The 24,658-nt window shown below is 32.8% G+C and overlaps 1 protein-coding gene across 1 annotated transcript in view; it reads right to left on the bottom strand.

Annotated features, from left to right (window-relative positions):
- The window catches only part of EPHA3 (EPH receptor A3), a 373,049-nt gene that overhangs the window by 328,035 nt on the left and 20,356 nt on the right, over positions 1-24,658 (bottom strand). The window contains exon 2 of the mRNA XM_010382161.2: positions 24,099-24,163. Coding sequence (XP_010380463.1) covers positions 24,099-24,163 — 65 coding nt within the window. The remainder of the gene's footprint in view (positions 1-24,098; positions 24,164-24,658) is intronic.

The raw sequence follows: 24,658 nt of genomic DNA, 5'->3' as shown, positions 1-24,658 counted from the left end.
TGGGAAATCTATAATTTTCAAAACAAAAATCTATTTTGCAGCCTTCTGTAAAGGCCTCTCACTATTTCTAAGAGTAAAGGTAAGTGGATCGTTGCAAACAGAATTTGGAGAAAAGTTTTCTTACTTGAGCTTCAGGGTATGCCAGACCACAAAATGGACTTGGAAGTTTTGATATTAATATTTAAATTCTATGCTTCTCTTTCATTTCTATTATTTCTATTATCATGCTCATGTAGAGAATGGAGAATTTGTGTATTTATACACACATCCATGTTTGATTTATGTTAACTTTTCCTAAAATAATATATTATTTGTATATTAGTTCAGAATTATGCTCTAATGATTGAACCTAGAAAATCTTCAGTCATATACAAGTCTAATTTTCTTGCATAAACAGTTCAAAAATAGGCAGCTGACACCTGCCGTGACATCTCCCACAAAGCACCAGTGAGCTGCCTTTTCCTGCTCCTCACTAGGCTGACCCTAAGACATAGCTCTCATTCTAATGTTCCCAAGGTGCTTCTGTAGTGCCAGTCACTACCCAAATGCCAGATTTCCTGTACAACATCTTTGTAGAAGTCCCACACTCCTACTTACATCCCTTCAGTTAAAACTCTTTCATACAGACACACTTCAATTTGATAGAAGCTGGGAAATGTAACCCTTTAGCTGAGTGGAATGCCAATATAATGTTATCTTAGAAGTCCAGTGAAGTAAATATATGAAATATTCTCTGAATGTCTGAATAAAATGGGGTGTCTTCTAGCAAAGATAATGGATTTGAGAGTAGGCAATTAGACACAAATGGCTTTCAATGGCACATACTTTAGCCATCATAATTAGATATACCTTTCTGCTGCTTTTATGCATCAATTGTTCCTTTTCTTGTATAATATTTAGCTTTTTCACAATATATCTCTTATTATCAGACTTAAAAGATCAAGCATTCCTTCTTCCACAGAATCTACTGTCAAGTATAAATAAGAAAAGGTGTTAGAACTTGTCTATATTGTCTTCTTTTTTATAGACAGTCTCACTGTCACCCAGGCTAGAGTGCAGTAGCATGATCCATAGCCTCACTGCAGCCTCTAACTCCTGGAGTCAAGTGATCCTCCTGCATCAGCCTCCTGAGTAGCTAGGAACACAGGCATGAGTCACCACACCAGGCTGTAATTTCTAAGCGGCAAATTCTATACTAAAAATGTCAAATTACAAGTATTCTAGAGGTACAAGCGATATTCTGGTCTGCTTGAATCAGTCTGTCATTTTGGTGATATATGAAGTAAGGAATGAATGCTACGGGAAAACTAAATACATGTAAAATTCAAATCGATATCTGGTAAACATTTCAGTAACATAGAATCTGGATCCATTATCAACATTTTGGAGTTTTCTCAATAATATGTATATGTGTATCTGGGGAAGTTACATGAATTTTTAAATTATAGAAATCACTCTTGGTCATAAAATGAAGGGTATTATCTATTACCTACTCTAGAAGGTCTCCAAAATGAGGTGCATGGGTACCCCCTATTGATATCTGTTTTAGCCTTTTAAATTTATCTTTTTTTTCCCAATAACAAATGCACATTATTATCCATCTATACAGAAAACATACAAATAAAAGTTACATATATCTTGGGACTATGAATCAAATTTTATTGTCTGAATTTCCTGAAGACCATGTTGACTTTACTTCTAGCTTAAAATTTAAAGTACTTGTTCATCTGACCAAGTCCACCCCATGAAAATCTGAAATTGTTGGCTACCACTTAGACTTTCATATCTGCAATGTCTGTGGTGTGATTTAGCATAATTTGACTTAATAGATGCTTAAATAATTAATCATGAAGTCATTAGCATGAAATCAATATCCGTTAAGAACCATATACTTTCCCATCCAAATTGTCACTAAAAAGAGATCCAGAGATACAAGAAAATGGATGTACAGCCACAGGACCTTTGAAACAACTACTGTTTAAGGATACATTTTAGTGATACCTGAGAACAAGCTGGTATTTGTACACAGAAATACATTTTGGTGCTTTACTTGCAAACTCTCACTAAATATGTAATTTGTTTATTGTAACAGCTGAGATGAGAGCAGAATATTTGACCTAAACTTTCTTATTAATTAATATCAATCACCCTCCATTATTTATCATGTAGTCACACACCAGTGAATTGTTTTTGCTTTTAAAGAATATTAACTTTAGTTTCTTATAACTTTTTAAATATTATAAAGACAAATACCCACAACTCATATCTTCCATAGGAGTTTTGTAATGCCTTTAAAGATTATTATATGCATTTAATGTGGGTAGTTTTTAATACACACCAACCACTTGAAGGGAAGACCACATATTAGTGTCTGATGGATGGCATACCACTATGTGTCTTATTTCAATGGTTTTCTATTTCAGAAAAAGAAACCCAAAAGACGACTGATATTATAAAATAGTGGTTGTTCCATCCTTGAAGTAATACTTTACAAAATGTCTTGTACTGCTTCAGTAAATACAATGCTTTTGGTAAATATTTATAGACTAAGAAAATATTTTTCAAAAGTAGACCGGCATACAACCATGTCAGACATATCTGGTTTCAGGTAGAAACCAGCACTCTATAAAATCCCTTGAACTATATAATATTTTATGATTGTGTAAGCATAATATCTTCTGTTTCAACAAAAAACCATGCTGCCGTTTTTCTGTCTCTCTTAAAGAACTATAATCTCTGATTGGTATGTGCTGGCTTCAAAATTTACGTTATGGCATTCTAGCTTTCTCTGACTCAGTATCCTCAGGTTCCTGATGTTTACTTTTCACAATTAGTTTATTATACATATGACTCCAATGAAACAATAATATATTATAATATATTTTTATAATTATGTCTCCAAATAAACAATAATTTTTATTTTCTATTTGCAAATACCTAACTTAGGAATGGGGGGAGATGTTGATTTCCTCTTTTCCTTTCCAGGTTGACATGCAAGTGACAGGAGCTGAAAATAATTCAGATACATTCACCAATTGTTTCTATAAGTGAAATGATAAACAGAACTTTCCTAAGATGGGTATGTTGGAAAACAATGTAAGATTAATCCATCATCAAGGAATATTCTAAAATAGCCATTTTGTTTTGTTATTCTGAAAGTTATACATGCTCCTTAAAAGCATATGTTATCACAAAGTTTAAAAGTACAATTTTCCCTGATAATTTTTCAATCTTTAAGAAGAAAAAACCTAGAGAAAACTGAATTTAACTTCAGTTTGGATGTCTGTTTCATGAAAGACACGAACGTTTTGTATAAATAACTTTGATATTGTCATAAAATCTTAATTTATTCATAAATTCCTTTTGTTTGCTTTTAAATAAATTTGCTTAACACTTCTTGTTTTCTCTGCTTATCCCTAAAATTTCTAAACCCAAGAAGAGAGTCTTTCTGGTAAAACAGTAAATTCATAAACTCTACTCTCCATTATCTTTTAGATACTTTAAAAACAGATACTTGAATAGATTCTTATTCTCTGTAATAATGACCCTGGTATTAAGTGCCTTATATGTTAGTGTTTCCATTTTAATAAATATTTTAGTTTTCCAATAATACATTTTAAAAATGCAAGCACACATGTAGACACCCATACACAGAGAGCACGTGTGTGTTACTGACTGATATTTGCATTTAATCAACACACAAGTTCATACATTTTTTTCCTAAAAATCTTAGCACATTCTAGACATTGTATACTTCTAGAATACAACATCATTAAACCTAAATGCCTTTTTCTTTCTCATGGTATTGTACTCTCCTAGCTTAATGTACCATCCATTATGTTTCCTTAATATTCCATAGGCAAAACATAAAGACTTCTCCATTTTGGTTTTCCTCCTTTTTGACCTGCTACTCCATGCTACTGTCAAAGAAGTGACTGAATTTTACTGAACTTATTTTGTGCTAATGTGTGAGTCATTCTGCTTTCTCAATTGTTAGTAGTCATTATTTCCACCTTCATACTAGCATCTTTTGATCCCCCATATTATACTTCTAGGCCAAAATTCCTCAGGGGTGAGGAATTATTCCTGAGATCAGGCTAAATGTAGATATAGCAGTCTCCCCTTATTCTAAGGGATTCATTCCAAAACCCCCAGTGGATGCCTGAAATCCTACACAGTATTGAACTGATTGTGGTCAATTGAAACACAATTCTGTTCATGTCCACAAATTGAATGTTATTTTACCTTAACTGGGCACTTATCACAAACTGTGGCTGTAACTTTTGCAGTGTGAGATGCCAAAGCAAAATTAGCACAAATTTCCTTTTTCTTCTTCACAATTGTATGGATAGAAGATTTATTCTTACCATACGTCTTAGCAACTTCGTTGTAAGATTTTTTCTTTTCTTAGGAACTTTACATTTATGAAAGCACTCTATGGTTTTTTTTTTCTTTCTTTCTTTATGTTCTGGGATACATGTGCAGAATGTGCAGGCTTGTTATATAGGTATATATGTGCCATGGCGGTTTGCTGAACCTATCAACCCATCATCTAGGTTTTAAGCTCCACATGCATTAGGTATTTATCCTAATGCTCTCCCTTCCCTTGCTTCCACCCCTGACAGGCCCCAGTATGTGATGTTCCCCTCCCTATGTTCTTGTTATTCAGCTCCCACTTATGAGTGAGAACATGTGATGTTTGGTGTTTTGTTCCTGTGTTAGTTTGCTGGGGATGATGGTTTCCAGCTTTATCCATGTCCCTGCAAAGGGCATGGACTCTTTTTTTTAAGGCTGCGTGGTATTCCATTGTGTATATGTGCCACATTTTCTTTATCCAGTCTATCATTGATGGGCATTTGGATTGGTTCAAAGTTTTTGATACTGTAAACAGTGCTGCAATAAACATATGTGTGTTGGGAAAACTGGTTAGCCATATGCAGAAAACAGAAACTGGACCCCTTCCTTACACCTTGTACAAAAATTAACTCAAGATGAACAAAAGACTTAAATGTAAAACCTAAAACTATAAAAACCTTAGAAGAAAACCTAGGCATTACCATTCAGGACATAGGCATGGGCAAAGACTTCATGACTAAAACACAAAAAGCAATTGCAACAAAACCCAAAATTGAAAAATGGGATCTAATTAAATTAAAGAGCTTTTGTAGAGCAAAAGAAACTACCATCAGAGTGAACAGGCAGCCTACAGAATGGGAGAAAATTTTTACAATCTACCCATCTGACTAAGTTCTAATATCCAGAATCTACAAGGAACTTAAACAAATTTACAAGAAAAATACAAACCACCCATCAAAAAGTGGGCAAAGGATATGAACGGACACTTCTCAAAAGAAGACATTTATGCAGCCAACAAACATATTTTAAAAAGCTCATCATCAGTGGTCATTACAGAAATACTTTATGACTTTTTTGGCCTATCTGAATTGGCAGCATCATTACTCATGCACTTTGGGGGATTATTAAGTTAAATAAGGTTTATTGGAACATAAGCCATGTGAAACTGCAGCAGTTGGTCTGATAGCTGGGACAGCTACTAAGTGACTAATGGGCTGGTCCTGTGTATACATTGAGGATACCCTGGAGAAAGGGATGATTCATGTCCTGAGTGGGATGGAACAGGACAGATAGAGATTTCATCACACTACTCAAAGCAGTGGGCAATTCAAAACTTATGAACTATTTCTAGAATTTTCCATTTAATGATTTCAGACCTCTGTTGACTTCTGGTAACTGAAAGCACAGAAATCTAAATCACATATAAGTGGGAACTACAGTAAGGATTTCCTTTCCAAAATTACCGTCTATTCATTTTTAACACTACATCTCATTTATTTTATTATTTTTGTGTTAATGTTTTCTTTTTCAACTAAATTACGCCACTTATTTTAAAGCCAAAGATATTATTACACAGTGGTGTCTTCTTTGACGATACTTGTTTGACTGAAGGAAATAAAGCAACAGTGAAATGGAGAGCGAGAAATTGAGTCTAGACACGCTTGAGAAAAAACAATCCTCAGGAAATGGTAAATATTGAATATGAATAAAAATAAAACAACAAATAATAATTGATTCAAAGGTCTCTACATTAGGTGACTAAGTGGATATTTAATACATTATTTGAAATAGACAATATAGAAAAAGCAGATTTTAAAAATTTAACTTATTTAAGTCAACTTAGTGAAAAGAATAGACGGATATAAGCTGTTGAATATTATAAATTCAGAGACATTTATAAAGAAAAGACTGCAAGATAAGATCTTTCAAAGAACTATATTATGAAGATCGTTCTATATTGCTTTAAATAACTGTGCTAAGATTGATTTAGCTCAAATAATATATGCATATGTATGGAAATTGAGTATGTTCACACAATAGTTTTATTAAGAATGTTGATATGATAGATATTATTTTAAAATAAACACAATATTTTTGTATGTTTCCTTGAAGAATCTCTATATAAAGGTAAATACACTATTATGTGTGTGTGTCTGTGTCTCTGTTTGTGAATACATGTAATACACAAAACTAAAATAGAATGTTTCTAACTTGTTTGATTTATAGAAAATAAAGTAATCCATTAGGAGCAAAGTTTTAAGAACAATGACTCAGGTAGGGAAAAGAATATCAACTTTTTCATCCCTGTCCCTGTCTCCCCTCCTCCTCTAACAAGAAAACAAAATATTGCTTAGAGGATGAATTCGTTTCTTCCTGGGAAAGGAAAGGAACTTGTCTTATTTTATGAAGGTAAATTCAATTTTGTTTTTACCCTATTAAATCATCGATCAAATCCAGTGGTTTTATTAAATGCTTACTGTTGTTACTCTAAGAATGATATGATTGTTATTTCCTAATTTGTTTCAAACAGTTCAACTAAAGTAGGTCAACAAACTGGTATATTTCAACTGGTAAATTAGGCCTATTCCGGACATTTTCCCTCAACTCTTATTAAACACCCAAAGTTTAATAATCAGCTTTGGGCATTGAAAATATAAGCCATTGCCATTTGTTATTACTGTAAAAAGAATCAAACAAAAACAAAACACAACCACAGTGTTTGGAAATGACTCAATTTAAGGACTCAGTTTAAGCAAAAATAAATAATAGTATGGTATTGTAAAAATAACAAGAAATGTAAAAGAAATGCACTCTGTCATCTTACAAGTGATAATATGCAAAGAAATGAAAGTGTTCATATGGGCAGATATTTTCTAACAGTAAACGGCACTGAAAGGTTTGTTGTAATGTTACCATTAATAATTCCAAAAGAAAACTAAGTTGAAAAAGAGCACACCTCAATAAGTACAAAATGGAAGGCACACATGGACAAAGTCTTCTTTTGTAAACTCAGAATTCAAAATGACATGTGTAGAACTGGAAGGATACATAGATGGTCAAAGCAAACACAAAACAGCATCATATGTGAAGAGATGTGCAGGAATCTTACATGCATATCACTAAGTGAGTAAAGCCTGTCTGAAATAGATGCAGACTGCATCACCCCAACTATATGACATTCTGACAGGGGAAACAACAGTCAGCAAAAAGATCTGTGGTTGCCATGGAAGAGTGGGAAGAGGAAAGGAATGAGTAGGTGGAGCATAAGGGATATTTAGGGCAATTAAACTGTTCTGTATGATATTGAAATGTGAAAATACGTGTTACGCATTTGGCAAAACCAACAGAACTGTACAATACAAAGAGTGAACTCTAATGCAAAATATGTACTTAAGTTAAAACAATGTATCAATATTGGTTCATCAACTTTCAAAAAACATACCCCAGCAATGCAAGATGTTAATTATGGAGGAAACTGTGGGGGTAAATGCAGAATATATGTGAACTCTCTGTGCTTTCTGTTCAATTATTATGTAAACTTAAAACTCCTCTAAAAATAAATCTATTAATTTTAAACAGTTAAACGGATGACAAAATGTTATGTGGTAAAATATACCATTGACTATAAATACACAAGAAAAACATTCCTTCCTACTAAATGCAATGTGGTACCCTGGATTGGATCCTGGAATAGAAAAAGGAAGTGACTGAAAAATATGGTGAAATCTGAATAAAGTCTATAGCTTATAGCAATGTACCTACATAAATTTCTTAGCTTTGATACTGTACCACAGTTAAGTAAGATTTAACATTATGAGATAGTAAGTGGACAAAATGGCAACTCTGTACTATCTCTGCAACTTTTCTGTGTATCTAAAATTATTTTTAAAATAAGAAATTTTTTAAAACCGGCATTATACAGGAAATAATTGACAGCTAGAGTGAAACTTCCAACCACTGTAGACCATATTCTTTCTTGACTTTGATAGCTGTAGTGCAAGAACAAGACAAAACACACTAATATACTTGGTCCTTGTGGGTAAGACTTGTTTCTAGCTTTCTTTTGACTATGAAATATCTAGTGAAAAAAGTGCTTATAAGTTGCTAATGATTCATTCTTAATCACCTAGAATCAAGTGAAAACAAGATCTTTCAACGCCACTTAGTAGTACAGATTGGGTTATATTAATTAACAAGGCAACTTTCTATTTAATTTGAATTATTGCTTAAAGACCAGCTATATTGTATATTCCAAAAAACCACAAAAGTATTACTAGAAAAGTAAAGAGAAATCTAGTCTCATTAGAAACAATTTATGTTTTTTCCCAAACTATGTAGATATCATGCAGAATTCAGTACTTAAAGATTTTATTAAATATCATGTTATAGGTCCTTTTGTACAGGCAACGTTATCATTTTTTCATTGGTTATACTTTACAGAATATTCTATAAATAATATTTAGATTATTTCATATTAAGATATTTAATAACTAGCTAAAAGGTTAAAAGAGGATTTCCCCATTCCATTATTAAACATGTTACAGTTAGTTAACTGTTCAGTCATTTCAATTTTTTGAATATAATCTTTATTTAGCATTGTGCCGGATCCATGCTCTTTTTTGAAAAGGCACAAAGTGGAACTCTACTGCGTGAGGCTATTGAAAGATTTGATGGCTCACTGGTCTAAATCAATCCATGAAATTCTAAATTATTATAAGAATAAAAATAAAGTATGTACAATTTAAAGAAATGGCTGTCTTTTACATTTTACAAATCCTCTTTTTTGGTGCACTTTTGCCACAGTATTTGATGAGAGATATCCTATTCTTCTAAGATGACAATTCAAAAGTGTCTGCTTCCTGAGGAAGTACTCTAAAAGCACGTTAATATAAGTAACAGTTTATGTCAATTTTGAATAAAGACCAATAATTAAACAATTAAAACATCCTTTTACTTTATTGTAAACATTTTGGGATGAAATTAATGTTAATATTCACGATTTTTTTTTTTTTTGGTATGTTTAAAGCAGGCCTATGGCCACAAAAGTTAGCTCACTTACTTATAAGTGCCTTGAGAGGTTTCATGCTCTGTTTATAGCCACTTCCTATGGAACATCCCCTGATCTGGTAACAGATTAAACAATAATTCCTCTCCCATTTAAACACTGCGGTAAATATATACCAATATTTCTATTAAGAATCATAATTTCTACAAATGTTGTATCTATCATTTCAGTGCTTTTCAAAGAGAAATTGAACATTGGGGAAAAAAGTGATATGGTAGACATTTCCTAAGGCTACTATTGTTTAAAATTCTATTTAAAGTTTCATGATTACCTCTCTTTTGTCAACCAAATATCATGAGTGTATTTTGCAATTTTTTAAGAAACTACCAGTTTTAGATAGCACATAGCATACAATATAAAATTAATATTCAGAAAAAAGTTTTACTTTTAGCTTTTATATATACTCTACTGCCAAAATATCCATAATTGACTCTGCCAAAACTCTACAAGTACATTATATAAATTTCTTCAACTGCCTGGAGGAATCTGTGTAAAAATTTCCTATTTATCGTGTCTAAATTTCTAGCACTTTAAAAATTATTCATAATATAGGGGCCATGAAACAATTTCATATATTGAAATAGCACATGAGATACCACTGGGTATGTTAGGATATGTGTTTTAGATGCAGATATATATGTAGATGTATACATAGATATATTCATACCTAGACATATGCATGTATATATATAATAGATCACATCTCTTTTTAAAGATTCATTTAAGTTCTATCCTTTAAACTTTCATAATACCAAACCATTTAAATTAATTTGCAGGCTAAAGTCTTAGTATTAATATAGGACATTGAATCTTAAAGTGTGATCTTTGGAAAAGCACCATTAGCAAGGCAGTCCGTAACTATAACTGTAAGGGTGGTATCCTTCAGATGGTTCTGATGTACTCTAAAGTTTGGGAAACATTGATCTAGGAGAAATCAAGACATGTATCAGTTATCATCAATCACAATATCACGGAAATTATCCTCGATTTCTCTACCTTCTTTCTGCCCTTCTTATGGAAGAGATAGCATAAATCACCTGGTGTCTATTACCTCCTTTCCATATCTTCCTAGACCTCTTTCTCTGATTACTTTGGCAGACCATCTGATCTTTGCATCGCCAGTCTAAGTCCATGGAGTAAACATCCTAATTCCCAGACTTCGTAACAATTTTGCGTTAAGATACAACCCAAACCCTTGGCATAACGTCTGAGGCTCTTCATTATCCAGTCTATTACTCTAACTCTCATTTATTTTCTTTTTCCTTTCAGAAATTTCATCATTTACACACTTTCTGTTCTATTTTCAGATGACATGGGCTACGATTCTCTGTCAACATGCAAAGCTATTCAGTCTGTGCTTGTGTGTGTGGTGCACAGCCATGTATACTTGGTGAATTCCTACTTATCTTTAAAGCTTCACTATCTGTTAGTAAAAGCTTTGCTAACTCATACCAAGCAGAGTTGATGACATACTCCATGTAATATTACTGTATCTATTGTGTATTTTCATTCAGGACTATCATTGTATATAGTTGCTGGTTTATGTATTGGTCTTTTCTACTAAACTTTAAGCTTTCCTTGGAAATAGCTTACTTTTCTTACAAGATGTAGTGTAAAGTAGTGGTGATGTGCATTTTATGGGAATCAGATTGTCTAGTTTCCATTCCTGATGTTTTTACTTACTAGATTTCTGAATTTGTTCGATTTATTTAAATTCTTTGGGCTTTACTATTCTCTCTTGTAAAACTTCGTAGGATTGTGGTGAGAATTAAATGAAATGATATATCAAAGCACTAGGAATAGTATGTAGCCCATTGGAGAAATATTAGCTATTGTATTCTTTGCATCTCTACTACCAACAATGGTACCTGGTACGTAGCAGGAGCTAAAGCAGTTGTTGGACAACAGAGTGAACAAATTTCAATGTAATAAAGATTCTACAAGCCCCTTGTATGTTGCATAAACTATTAAGAATTCAGTAGGTTCTAGAAACTAATATTACCTCATATATTTTCACTTCTGAAATAATGTTAATACCCTTAATCTTCTCCTAAATGTTTACCACTCCTAAACTTTTCTTTGAATCAGAATCACTTATTTCAGAAAATAAAAGTGTTTATTTTCCAAGAGATAATCACTAAAGCAAATTTCACCACAAAGGTTTTTTGGGAGTTATAAAGCTCGTTTGTTCTGTTTTATATTTTAGTCTCCAAAATTTGTTGAAGGACGAACTTGTTACTCTAATTTATATTACCAAATTATTTTGAAACTTACATATGAACAAAGTATATTTCTGTAAAATGAATCCAATAAAAATTCAGTGATTATTTTAGCAGTTCAGAAAGCACAAAATAAAGCCAATAATTTAGAGACATTTTAAATCTTGAGGATTTACTGGCTAGAAGACAACGTATCTAATCCTTCTCTTTTAAGACTAGTTGTAGGAAAATGATATGCTAATTTTTAAGGATCTCCAGAATTTAATTGGCTTATACAGAAACAGAAACTATGTGATATTTATTTTAGTTACAATGGAACATTTGAAAACACTCTTTCAATGCAAGCAGATTTAGATTAATCTTTGAATTCAAGCTAAAATCAATTTCTAGTTGTCAGAAAATGAGTTAAGAATCTTTAGTCGTCAAGTGACAGCCCAGTCTCTGGATCATAAATCAAGTCGTGATGAAGGGGTACACATTCACGAGAATGGAAAGCTAATAATAATCCTACGCAACCTGATTTTCTCTTGGGCTTATGAAAGATTAGTCTTTATTCACCTGCTGAGAAAAGTAGTTCTATTTTGTCTGCTGTGTCTCAAGATTTGGATATTATCTTGGGTGCTGCTGCAATGTATGACACTCGGTTGAAGTGGCTTGCAATTCTATAAAGTATAATCTGATAATATTAAACCACACAATCTTAAATCCTTCCTTGGCACTGTCCACAGACCAAGACACAGAGGAGGAATGAAAAGAGCACCGAACCCAGACCCAGAAGGTAATGCTGTGACCTTCATCAAGTCACTAAGCCTCCTTGAACCTCAATTGCTTGTCTATATAATTAGAGTATTGCACTAGAAGATTTCTACAGTCATTGCCACTTCTGCCACCTCTAAAATTTGATCACTCATTCAAATATATTTTACTGCTCTAAATTAGGTAAAATTTTGCTGCCTTTAATGGAAAACTGAAGCAGCTCTATCAACAAATGTTTTCACAACATTCCACAGATAATATTTTTATGGCTTATTTGCTGCTTTTTCCTCACTCAGGATAGGCAAATTTCCATCCAAATTGTATTACTAATTCAACTTAAGAAATGGCTACCTAGTACATCCATCCAACATTATGGGCACAGATTACATATGCATTCAGGGAATTTCTGGACAAACACAGTTTGCCACATTGACTCCTATCACCCACTAGATTTATATCCTCTTGAAGACTTTTGAGTAAACCTATGAAGTGTGTGGCTATCAGTTTTCCTGGGATTCCATGGCATGGAAGAGTATCCAAGTATAGACGATCCAAAATGGTTAAAATTCTTTTAAAACATTGCATTGCATCTCTCCTTTCTTAAATAGGCTAAGCTGTCTCCCCGATTGCTGGATTCTTGGTCTTGTCACTTTACATTGAGAAGGGAGGTAGCCATTTGCATTTTTTAAAAATTAGCTTACTCTTAACCTTAGGCCCAAAAGAATATTGGCTGTCACACAGAAAGGAAATGTAATCGCTTCTACTGTGAGAGTACCTTCTGTCCCCCAACACACACTCTTGTGTTTGTTTCTTTTGCCTTCCCTAGTTTACTAGATAATTTTCATGTTCACTGAGTCCTCTATCGGTCCTACAAGTTACTCAGTTTTCCAAATATGACTTCTCTTTGTTTTGTGACTTTATTATAAATATGATCTGATTAATAAAAAAGAAAAGAAAAGAATAAAGATTTGATTTTTAAGAATAGCTCCTCCTGGAGTCTTAACAAAATAATAAAAGTTCTACTTGATGCTAAATCATCAAGATATATAACCAAAAGAATAGGAGGCTCATTCTAGGTCCTATTAACCTATAATGGGAACTTTTACAGTGTCCTTTCTGACTTCTATTTTTTCTTCAATTATGTTATCATCCCTGATCACCTGCTTAAAATGTTGTCTTTGACTGATGTGAATATTTTAGGGTGGCACACAAAATTCATCACAATCTGATCCTAGTAACACTCTGGGAACAGTTAACAGTCATTTCCCAGACAACCTTATATTCTAGTAACTACATGACAGGAACTTTCCAATTCTGTATTCCCAACTCCCTATCACTTAATTCATTGTTTATTTAGTTTTTGGGTTTTAGTATCATCTCTTTTACCATGAGCAATAGATTCCAGATATATAAATACTGTATAAGTATTTGTCAATATTGAAGATACTACATGTGGTTCAAACTAAATTCCAAGATTACATGAAATAAATTTGATGACTTGGAAATAAATTCCTATGACAAATTTCCAGGAATGGATTTCCCAAGTTGCCAGAGAAACATGTCTTTTCTCTTGCTGTGTGTTTACTGTAAAATCCAATATTTAAAAATATCAATAGTTATATTAATCATGAATTATGCACAGTGCTGCATTTAGAGGTTGAGATGAACTACAGCCCTGAATCAAGCAGCAGCTGGATATCTTAGTAAGTACTGTATGCCTCATTACATCAGATAATGATTTTCTAACACAGTGATCCCCAAACTTGAGTAGCATCAGAATCCCATGGACAGCCTATTAAAAATCCTATTGCTGGGCTCCATCCCCAGAGTTTCTAATGCATCAGGTCATGATTAGGGCCCAGAATTTTGCATTTCTAACAACTATTGTAGAGCAGTTTAAAAGTAACAATTTTGATCTGTTAGTGTATATATATCAAACTGCCTTATTAACAGAATTAATAAAAATAATGTGTAATAATATGATTTTAGATATACTCAGAAAAATCCAAGTGTATCAGCCTCTTTGACATTTTTCTTCTTATGTCACATGTAATAGAGATAAATGATTTTAGCAACTCCCAAGGAATCTCATATATTACTTTGGTAATATTTTTATTTATATAATAATTTCTCAATAAAGTGAGCATCATATGCAGGAAAATAAGTGATGGTAATCTACACCCTATTAAGGTTGCAGAAATACTTAAGGTGGTTTATATTGTACACGTCATAGCCATTAAGCACTCTCAGGTTCAATGACTATCATTTGGGACTTGGGATTTATATAAAAAGTATACTACACCATAGTTTTTATAGACTAAATTTAATTTCTTTTTTTAATTTTTCAAAAGAAATTAAGCACCCAGACTGTAATAAGCCTAAGGGTCAAAGTAATTTAAAATGTTAATAAAAGAGGCAATATTTTAAATAAGCAAAGCTTTCGTGTGAATTATTTTTAAAAATTCTTGTTTTACATGTAATGGAAAGACACAGTTGAAACTCCTTTCCATCAGAGTATGTATCTTGTTTTTATATCCTCCATACAAAAGAACACTTGGAAGCTTGAAAACATAATGTTTAGTCTGAATATACTCTCTATAAAATATTAAAGGAATAGGACATTTCTTAGTAATGCACAAACCTATTCAGTCTGCCATACACTGTTTTGCAAGTTTCAACACATTTAATGTATAATGAATTGAATATGAAAGCCATTCTTTTAAAATTATAATATGTATATTTTCGGTCACTTTTATTTTAGTATCTGTGCATTTTTGACCAGAAAATATGCTAATTTGAAGTTGAACAACAAAACAGAGCTTAGTGTCAAAGTTATTTGTTTTAGAGAAAAAATGTTACCAATATGAAAAACTAGCAGAAGCAGAATTCAGTCTTCTATTTGGAATTTTTAAATCTACTTTAAAAAACAAAGAATGATTATAGCAAACATATGAAATATTTAAATGCTCAAAATAGAAATGAAAATGATTTGACTACATCTTAGCTTTTTATTTAACTTTATATTTAATATATGTTAGGTAATGATCATAAAGCACAAATGAATTTATGAGTAAAGCTGGAGGAAATAAAACCCATGAACTTATGTTTCAAGTCTCCTTTGTTTTAAATCCCACTAAGCGTACATCAAAGTAAAAGAAATGAAATACAGTATACGCTATATTTTTAAAATTCTAATCTAATGTCCCTAAACATAAACACTGTTTTGATGAAGAGAACACAGTTCACATAGAGACATAGTGTTAGCAACAGAAAAATCACTTCTATTTTTTTAAAGCATCAAGATAGCATTTTATTTTTAAAAAATTAAATGTTGCTAGAATAAATTCTATCTTATCTGATTTCTAGCACTTGTCCACATTTCCCCTTTTTTTCCAGAGTGCATTTTGTTTCAAGGAAAGGTTCAAAAAAACAAGCCGGTAAGATTTTGCCATGTGTTTCTAATGTAATCAGACATCTTTCCTTGAGAGGTCGGCATAATAGGTGAGAATGACATACTTAAAATAGAGTCTAGGCAGAACAATTTCAAATGACCAAGAATCACATATCACATATGTCAAAAATTTGATGTTCCTGGATTGACAATTCAGTCTATGAAGTAGAATTTGGACTGTGATTCATAAAGGCAGAATCCCAGGTGGTTATCGCTGAACCCAGATGTCAAAATAGTCTTTCTGCATTTAAAACCCCATTCACAAGATGAAAGCTAGAAATCCAGTTGGTAAGATTTTGTAGAAACTGAACTTCCCAAATAGCAATAATTCTAATATTACAGGCAAATAACATCATACTGTAAAGTAGAAAAGTAAAGACTTAATTTAGAAAGTATTTTTATTATTTTCATTCCTCTCTATGATTTATTCATTTTAAACAGTTCTATGATTTGCTGAACTGGATTTATTTATAGGATTCTCACTTTTCCCCCCTTGATAACAATCAATATAATTTTCAATATGAAGCTATCTTTATGTAGTGTTTTTTTCAGTTAAACTTCAGCTCACCGGCCAGTTGTATTTTCTAGCTACATTTAAATAAATATGTCTGCTAGTACAAAAGACAATGTAATATATTTAATATAGATATATTATAGATTATACAAGATATATGTGTTTATATATAAGAATTGTACTTAATTTTATGCCATTAAAAGAGACAATGAAATCTCTAAAAGACATTATTTCAAGTAATATAGTATAAATTATCAAATTATTTTCAAAAAATAAAACAAAAATCGATGTTAGCTTTCTTAATTGGCAAAGCTTTCATTATTCATTTTTTAACAATTTTAATTCATGGGCAATTAATATAGGAACTGTAAATGCTGAGAATTAAAGGAGAATTTCGTGAAATGAAGACTGGCCTCACAGAGCTTTCCTGTGAAAGCCAGAGTTTCCTTGCTGAAATAAAGATCAGTCGAATGATTGCATTAATGTATAATTGTAAGCTGTGGCTATACAACAAAGAACACGCGTAAGGAGGTAGATGAGCCTATCAGGTGTTACACACTAGGGATGCGGTGAGGGTCATTTAGGAGGTGGTGGGGCAGGAGGGGGGCTTGTGAAAAGTTCAGGAGGTCTCCATGAAGAAGTAACATTTGACCTGAAATCTGAAATATCAATATTTGAGAACATTCTCATCACCAAAATTTATAAATAAACTGCATACCAAATTACTATGTTTAAACTGCCTCAATTATTAAGTTGATGCAAAAGTAATTGCAGTGTTTGCATTGTTGAAATTTGCCATTTGATACTGGAATACATTCTGAATTAAGTGTGAAATATGTTATACGTCATTTTAATGTGCATTTCTCGTTTTGTTTTTGGTAATGACTTATTGTTTGCTGTTTTTTATTGTATTTTAGACTATGGAAATGATGTTAGACAAAAAGCAAATTCAAGTGATTTTCTTATTGATGTTCAAAATGGATTGTAAAGCATTGGAGACAACTCACAACACCAACAACGCATTTGGCTCAGGACTGCTAATGAAGGTATAGTGCAGTGGTGGTTCAAGAAGTTTCGCACAGGAAACAAGGGCCTTGAAGATGAGGAGCATAGTGACCTGTCATTGGAAATTGGCAAGAACCAACTGAGAGTCATAATCGAAGCTGATCCTCTTACAACTACACAAGACGTTGCGGAAGAACTCAGTGTTGACCATTCTGCAGTCCTTCAGCATTTGAAGTAAATTGGAAAGGTGAAAAAACTTGATAAATGGGTGCCTCATGAGTGGAGAGAAAGTAAAAAAAAAAAAAAAGAAAGAAAGAAAATAAAGTTGTTTTCAAGTGTCATTTTCTTATTCTACGCAACAATGAACCATTTCTCAATCAGATTGTAACATGCGACGAAAAGTGGATTTTATACAACTGGTGACGAGCATTTCAGTGGTTGGACCAAGAAGAAGCTCCAAAGCACTTTCCAAAGCCAAACTTGCATTGAAAGAGTGATGGTCATTGTTTGGTGGTCTGCTGCTGTTTTGATCCACTACAGCTTTCTGAATCCCGGTGAAGCCATTACTTCTGAGAAGTATGCTCAGCAAATTGATGAGAGGCATCGAAAACTGCAATTCCTGCAGCTGGCATTGGTCAACAGAAAGGGTCCAATTCTTGTCCACGACAATGCCCCATGACACATTGCACAAACAATGCTTCAAAAGTTGAACAAATTGAGCTACAAAGTTTTGCCTCATCTATCATATTCACCTGACCTCTCGCCAACTGACTACCACTTCTTCAAGCATCTCGAGAACCTTTTGCAGGGAAATCGCTTCCACAACTAGAAGGATGCAGAAAATGCTTTCCAAGAGTTCATCGAATCCCGAAGCACGAATTTTTATTCTACAGGAATAAACAAACTTATTTCTTGTTGGCAAAAATGTGATGATTGTTATGGTTCCTATTTTGACTAATAAAGATGTGTTTGAGCCTAGTAATAATGATTTAAAATTCACGGTCCAAAACCACAATTCCTTTTGCAGCAAGATTGTATGTGAACTTTTGTCTGTGCAGATTAGATGGAATAAAAATGAAGTGACATCAGAGGCAATGTATTGGACTCTGAATTGAGAAGAGGTGCCTGCTGAGACTTCACACAACACTGTCAACTTTCCTTCTTCTAAATACAAATTCAAGACCTGAAGTGCAAACTAAGGTTTATGGAGACACGTAAATAAATTTAGCAAAAGAGTTTGAATTAAAGTGGGAGAACCTCAAATCTTGTCTTAGAATAAGAAATGATATTTATATAGCTCTTTCACATGTATTATATATATACATATATATACTTATGCTCAAATCTCATTTGCTCTAAAGTGATATGACATAGGAATTACTCTAATTCCCTTTTTTAGAGGTGAAGACAAATGCTTTTTCAAGATTAAAAAAAAATTCCTTTTGAGAGACAGAGTCTGGCTCCATCATCCAGGCTAGAGTGCAGCGGCTCAGTCATACCCAAGAGCCTGGAACTCTTGGGCTCAAGTGATCCTCCCACCTCAGCCCCCTGAATAGCTACAACTACAGGTGAATGCCACAACTCCAGGCTAATTTCTATGTATTTATTTATTTATTGGAGATGGGGTGTTCTTGCTGTTTGCCCAGGCTGATCTTGAAGCCCTGGTCTCAAGTGATTCTCCTACCTTAGGCTCTCAAAGTGCTGGGATTACAGGTGTGAGCCACCCGGTCAGTTTTTGATTAATTGGCTTACATCTGATTATATAATAAGTGGTAGAGATAGAATGGAAATGCAGATGCCTCAAGTCTAACCAATGTGCTTAACCTGTTTTACTACTCTATTATTTTTGACATCTTACTAAAGTACTAAAAAAGACAATCTGGAAAAGATATATGACACTATAATACACAATGATAGCCTCCATTTAGAAATTACAGTATTTGAGCAAAGATAAAACATTCTATCCTATCAGGATGCCTTTCATTTGAAAGCATGAAAAATACTAAGAGTGGCTTAAATAACAAAGAAGAGGCATTATTTCACGTAATTCAGTGGTTTTCAGTGATAACAAGGTTCCATGCTGGTTTCTCTTATGCTCACTGGGCTCTGCCTTTCTAGTCCTGAGAGAAATGCAGCTGCTGCAGACCCAGAGCCTTTACACAACAAGTCCAAATGGAGGAAATGCTAGGTCTCTCCCTATCTCTCTATCAGGGGGAAAACCTTTCCTAGAAATCACTAGAATTCTGCACCAGTATCATTGGCTTTACTTACACTTGCTTCAACCAATCCCTACCAAAATAACTATCATGGTCATGATTAGTTCTCAGATGAATCAACATTTAACCCACGGAGTAGCAGAAGGGCCATTTTCCAGTAACACTTGGGAGAGTGAAACTTGAACAATATCGATGTTTCTTCCATCAGCAAGGAGAATCCAGATATTGGGTGGGCAATCAGCAAGCTCTCTATTTGCCAAAAGAGTGTTTTCATTTAAGTGCATGTTCACTGCTAAGACATCAATAAATATCTAAAGAAATCTTAATTCCACAATTACTAATTCTGATGCCTCTATTTTCCACAAATATATATTACTCGTTTCAGACAGTGCTTTTTCTACACTCCCTGAACCCTACCAGTTCTCACTCTCTTCTTATTGGAGTTTCTTTAATTAAGTGAGTCATAGCTTATGATTTCTTTGTACTAGTTAATCAGGATATCAATACTATACTAAGTGAAAACTGTGTAGCTCAACCTTCCTTGGATCTCTCCTCCAATGAATTTATGTAATGATATGTAGTCTAAGAAAGTTTACATGGTAAACACTATCAATCAATCAATCAATCGATCGATCAGTTTAAGTACAATCAATTTAAGAGTCATGTGTAAGCAAAAGACTGTTTTTCTAAGCTGTAACCTAACAATATATAGAAGCTTTGATATGTGTTATTCTCAAAATCAAATATTAATATTAGAACTATTGAATTATTTACCCAAATTTCTGAATAAAATTAGGCCCTGGATTCAAATATCATATTATAATTCATAGTTCATAGGGCCAGAGAAGGTAACTGCTTCTGTCTGCTTTGCTAAAGGCACCAAATATAATGCCAGATAATATGAGTGACAAACAAAACTCTTCCATTGAAAAATGAATTGCTATTTATGACCTCCACAAATAATTTCAGTTTACAAATTTGAGTATTTTCATGACCTTCATTTAGAGAAAATTAAAGTTTCATTAAATTTACTCCCAGATATTTATTTGGAGAATTGGTCCAAGGCCTAATAATATATGTAGTATCATATTTACCTACAAGGTTTTCTCTAAGATATGAAGCACCATTCAAAAATAGAGAGAGAAATACTACTCCCAAGAAAATTGCTGAGGCGAATTGTAAAGTTTCATGTATGAATACGTCTTTGGAGGAAAAGAAAGAATAGAAAAAGAAAACAAATCATATGAAGGAATGAGCTACTCTTGGCCATTTTTCTCCAAATATGTTAATTTTTTATAGCTCAGGTGATACAAGCATTCCATGAAAGATTCAAGTTTGAAATGAATCATTGATTTATTTTTTTAAATTTATATTTCAACAGATTTGGAATTCAGAGCTTCTGATAAGAACATGATTTGGAATTTAGAGCTTCTGATGAGAATATGATTGGAAGTTAGAGAAGGAGCTGGCAGTCTCCCAGATCTCCTTAGTTAAGGGCAGTTCCTGATGGAATGCTATTATTAATCCCCCAAGTAAGAGTTTCTCAACTTAGGCATTGCCATTTTAGACCAGGTCATTCTTCTTTTTAGGGGTTGCCATGTTCATTGTAAGGTATTTAGCAGTACCACTGGTCTCCCCTACTAAATGTAAAAGTGCCTCCTTTCCCCAGTTGTGACAAAAGTCTTCAAATATTGCCAAATAGCCACCCGAGACAAAATAAAAATTCCCTTTTCTCTTACTCGCTCAACCTGTTAAGAACTACTATCCTAAATCAAGAGTGAGAATTTGCAGTGATTTAATATGGTATAATATTGTTATTATGATTTTTCCCCATAAGTTTACAGTCATATTTTAGTTATCCTCCAGTCAGATGCACTGCCAGTTATTATTTAATTAATTTGAAAAATAACAAACTCAAAGTCCATGTCCAGCTATTACTTTTTATTTTATGAAAAACCTTTCAGCAAGGATATCACAATTGTTATAAGTATCTATTTCCTTTAAAAACAATACAACCACAAAACTAATCTATCGTTGTCATATTAAAAATGAGAGCAATAAAAATAATTAATTGAATCTGGAGGCACAAATATTTGTATATGCCAGGCTATTAAATCCAAAACCTAAACTTACCATACAGTATTTTCACCTAATAATTTGGTCAATTTTCCAAAAAAACAGTTGACCTAACGTTTTCTAAACTGCACTATATATTTCCTTATATATATTATGGTTAACAAAATATGTGGGAAATTTAAAGGAAATATACACTACATATCACCACAGAACAATAATTCACATCATTTGATTTTATTCTTTTTTTTTTTTAGCTTTGGGGTTCTTACATATTGTAAGTTTCATGAACTATTGGGGAATTTCTCTTTTCTCCCTGCAAATAATAATGATAAGCTTGAAGAGAATGACCAACTATTTTAGGCTATTTTATGCATCAGAAATAAGAAAATCACAGGTGAAAGATCAACAGAGGACAGCAATGAAGAGGAGCCAATGGGTCCGAGTGGGGATCTCTGAGGCAACAGTAAACCAAAGAAGAAACTGAAAACTTTTGACTGTGGAGGCTCTAAGAGATTTCTAGGCAACAAAGAGATAGTAAATTGGGCCAGAGACGGGAAATGTAAAGAAGTAATTTATCCAGAGGAGTGTTTTTCAAATTGAATGTGCTAAAGAGTCACCTATTGAGATACAGATTCTGATTCACAATGTCTGGAGCAGGCTCTGGTAGTCTGCATTTCTAATAATCTCCCACATGTTGATGTTGCTGGTTTGTCCCTGTGTCACACATTACCCAGCAAGGTGCTAAGAACACCCCACTGTCTACCTCCAACATAGCTCTGGAAGTAGAAGTGCCAACTCTACCCCATCACATTATCTATGAGATTAACAATGGGGGAATTCATTTCCCCCAACTCTCAATATATAAAAATGTGTTACCACCATACCTTCTTTAAAGGAAAACATCAGCCAGACTGTTGCTGTGAAATATAAGATAATTTCTTGTTTTAAAAAATCAACATATATGTATCTATTAGTTACAGATACTAATATAGTAATATACATACCATATTATATAGTATATATAGTATATAGTATGTTTATATGGTATATAGTATACTATATACTAATATATAGTAACTAAACATTACTATAGTTTTTGCTTTTCTTATATCCTGAAGCAGCAAGTTCTCTGGTATATTATCTGAAGGAGTCATGAAAAATTTAAATTTCTAAAATCAAATTAAGGTGAGGTTTGACTTTTAGATAATTAGTTTCAAATGAGTTTTCCAGCTCAATCTTGAGTTTCAATTCACTCTTTATGACAACCTAGGCTGTGCTTTTATCCTAATCATTTGATTCCTTTTACACCTCTGGGAAAACCAAATCCTGGCTTACTTCATACTCTCTGCTCCAAAGTAACTAATGAAGGCTTGATTTTAGGTTTTGGCATATTGTCAAAGTCAAGGTGTGTCAGGAAGAGAAGCAGATACAAAGATGACAGATAGATGAAGTATCTCTGATGGAAAACATCCGCTGGTGAAGAAGCTGGTGTTATCATAAAACTGTGTATATTTAGGCACAAAACTCTAAAGACTGAACACCAATACGAAGTGGAAGTAATTACAATCTCTTGAAAAGATGACTATCATAGAAGGACAGGAATACATATGCTTGTTCCTATGACAAATATTTCAAAATATTTTGCATTATTTCACATGTTATACTTAGAAACAAAAAGGTATGTTCGGGAATTTATTACACAATTGTGTAGGGAAAAGAGTTTGAGAAATGTAACCCCACCTCCCATTTTTCAGAAAAACTAAAAGAAAAATTTTCTCCCAGAAAAGGCTCATTATAGTCATTTAGAGCACCAAAATGCTACACACTCTGTAATTTGTATCTGGATTGATAAAATACCAAAGCTATATAAAAAGTTTAAAACTTAAAGGCAGCAGCAGATTTTTTCTAAGTAATATTCTCATTTTTAAACTGATCTAGGCAAATTGTAGACATTTTAAACAAGTAAATTAAGACAATATAGGTTTATAATGTTGAACAATAAATTCTACCTACTTGGAAGAGCAGTTACCGAGGTTAATTTTAAGGCTATGACTTTGGAGATTACCATCCCCAAATACACACTTTCTACATCACCTGAAATTTAGGCAGTCTAATTAATTCACCTATTCTGATCACATCAAAAAAAAAAAAAAGTCATTCTTAGATCATTAACATGATGCCAACAATAATTAATTAAACTATTTAATCAATCCATTCAAGCAATTGATAAATTAAGAAGAAAAAAAATCTTCAAAATTCTCAGTAACTCCACTGGACACCAATGTCAAGCTGTGCTACTCCATATATTGAATACTCCTATAAATATAATTTGTCACCAGAAGTACAAGAGTTCTCTTTAGAGAATACAATAAATCCATCTGCTCCCTAAGAAAGGTAATGGAGAAAATGATGTTTCCTTTTGATAGTTTATTAAACTCACCCCATGTGATGGATAAGAGATCCAGCCCAGCTCCCCTTGAATTGTTTTTGAATCCAGTAGATTGACTGAAATAAAACACAATACACAAACACAATTAATAACAGTGAATTATTTCTATTCGCTTCTGTTGAGTTCACATTGTCTGTTGTTGATATTGCTCAAAAAACATAACTCTTCCTTTTCATTATAAGTCTATAATTAGTATAAAAAAAGGGAGTTACAAAAAATACACAGGGAAAATTAAGAGATCAAAAGTTTCTGTGTCCTTTTAAACTGTTGGCATTTATTAACAAGGATAGGTTAATGTTAAATATACTGACAATTTCTGACATAATAATTACAGATTTAAAGAGGAAACAAAAATGCAAAATAGAAAACAATATTAATGCTAGCATATCAAAATAACTTCAAAAATATTAAATTTGATAAATTTGCATATGATTTCACAATTAATTCATTTCTTAAATACGTTGCTACAGTGAATCAATATATGTTTATTTATATTTAATATGGCACCTGCATATTGTCCCCGGCTAATACTCAACATAATATTCTGCAAT

The sequence above is a fragment of the Rhinopithecus roxellana genome, chromosome 1, assembly GCF_007565055.1.
Source record: "Rhinopithecus roxellana isolate Shanxi Qingling chromosome 1, ASM756505v1, whole genome shotgun sequence".
Lineage (NCBI taxonomy): Eukaryota > Metazoa > Chordata > Mammalia > Primates > Cercopithecidae > Rhinopithecus > Rhinopithecus roxellana.
This window is presented reverse-complemented; position numbering and strand designations above follow the sequence as displayed.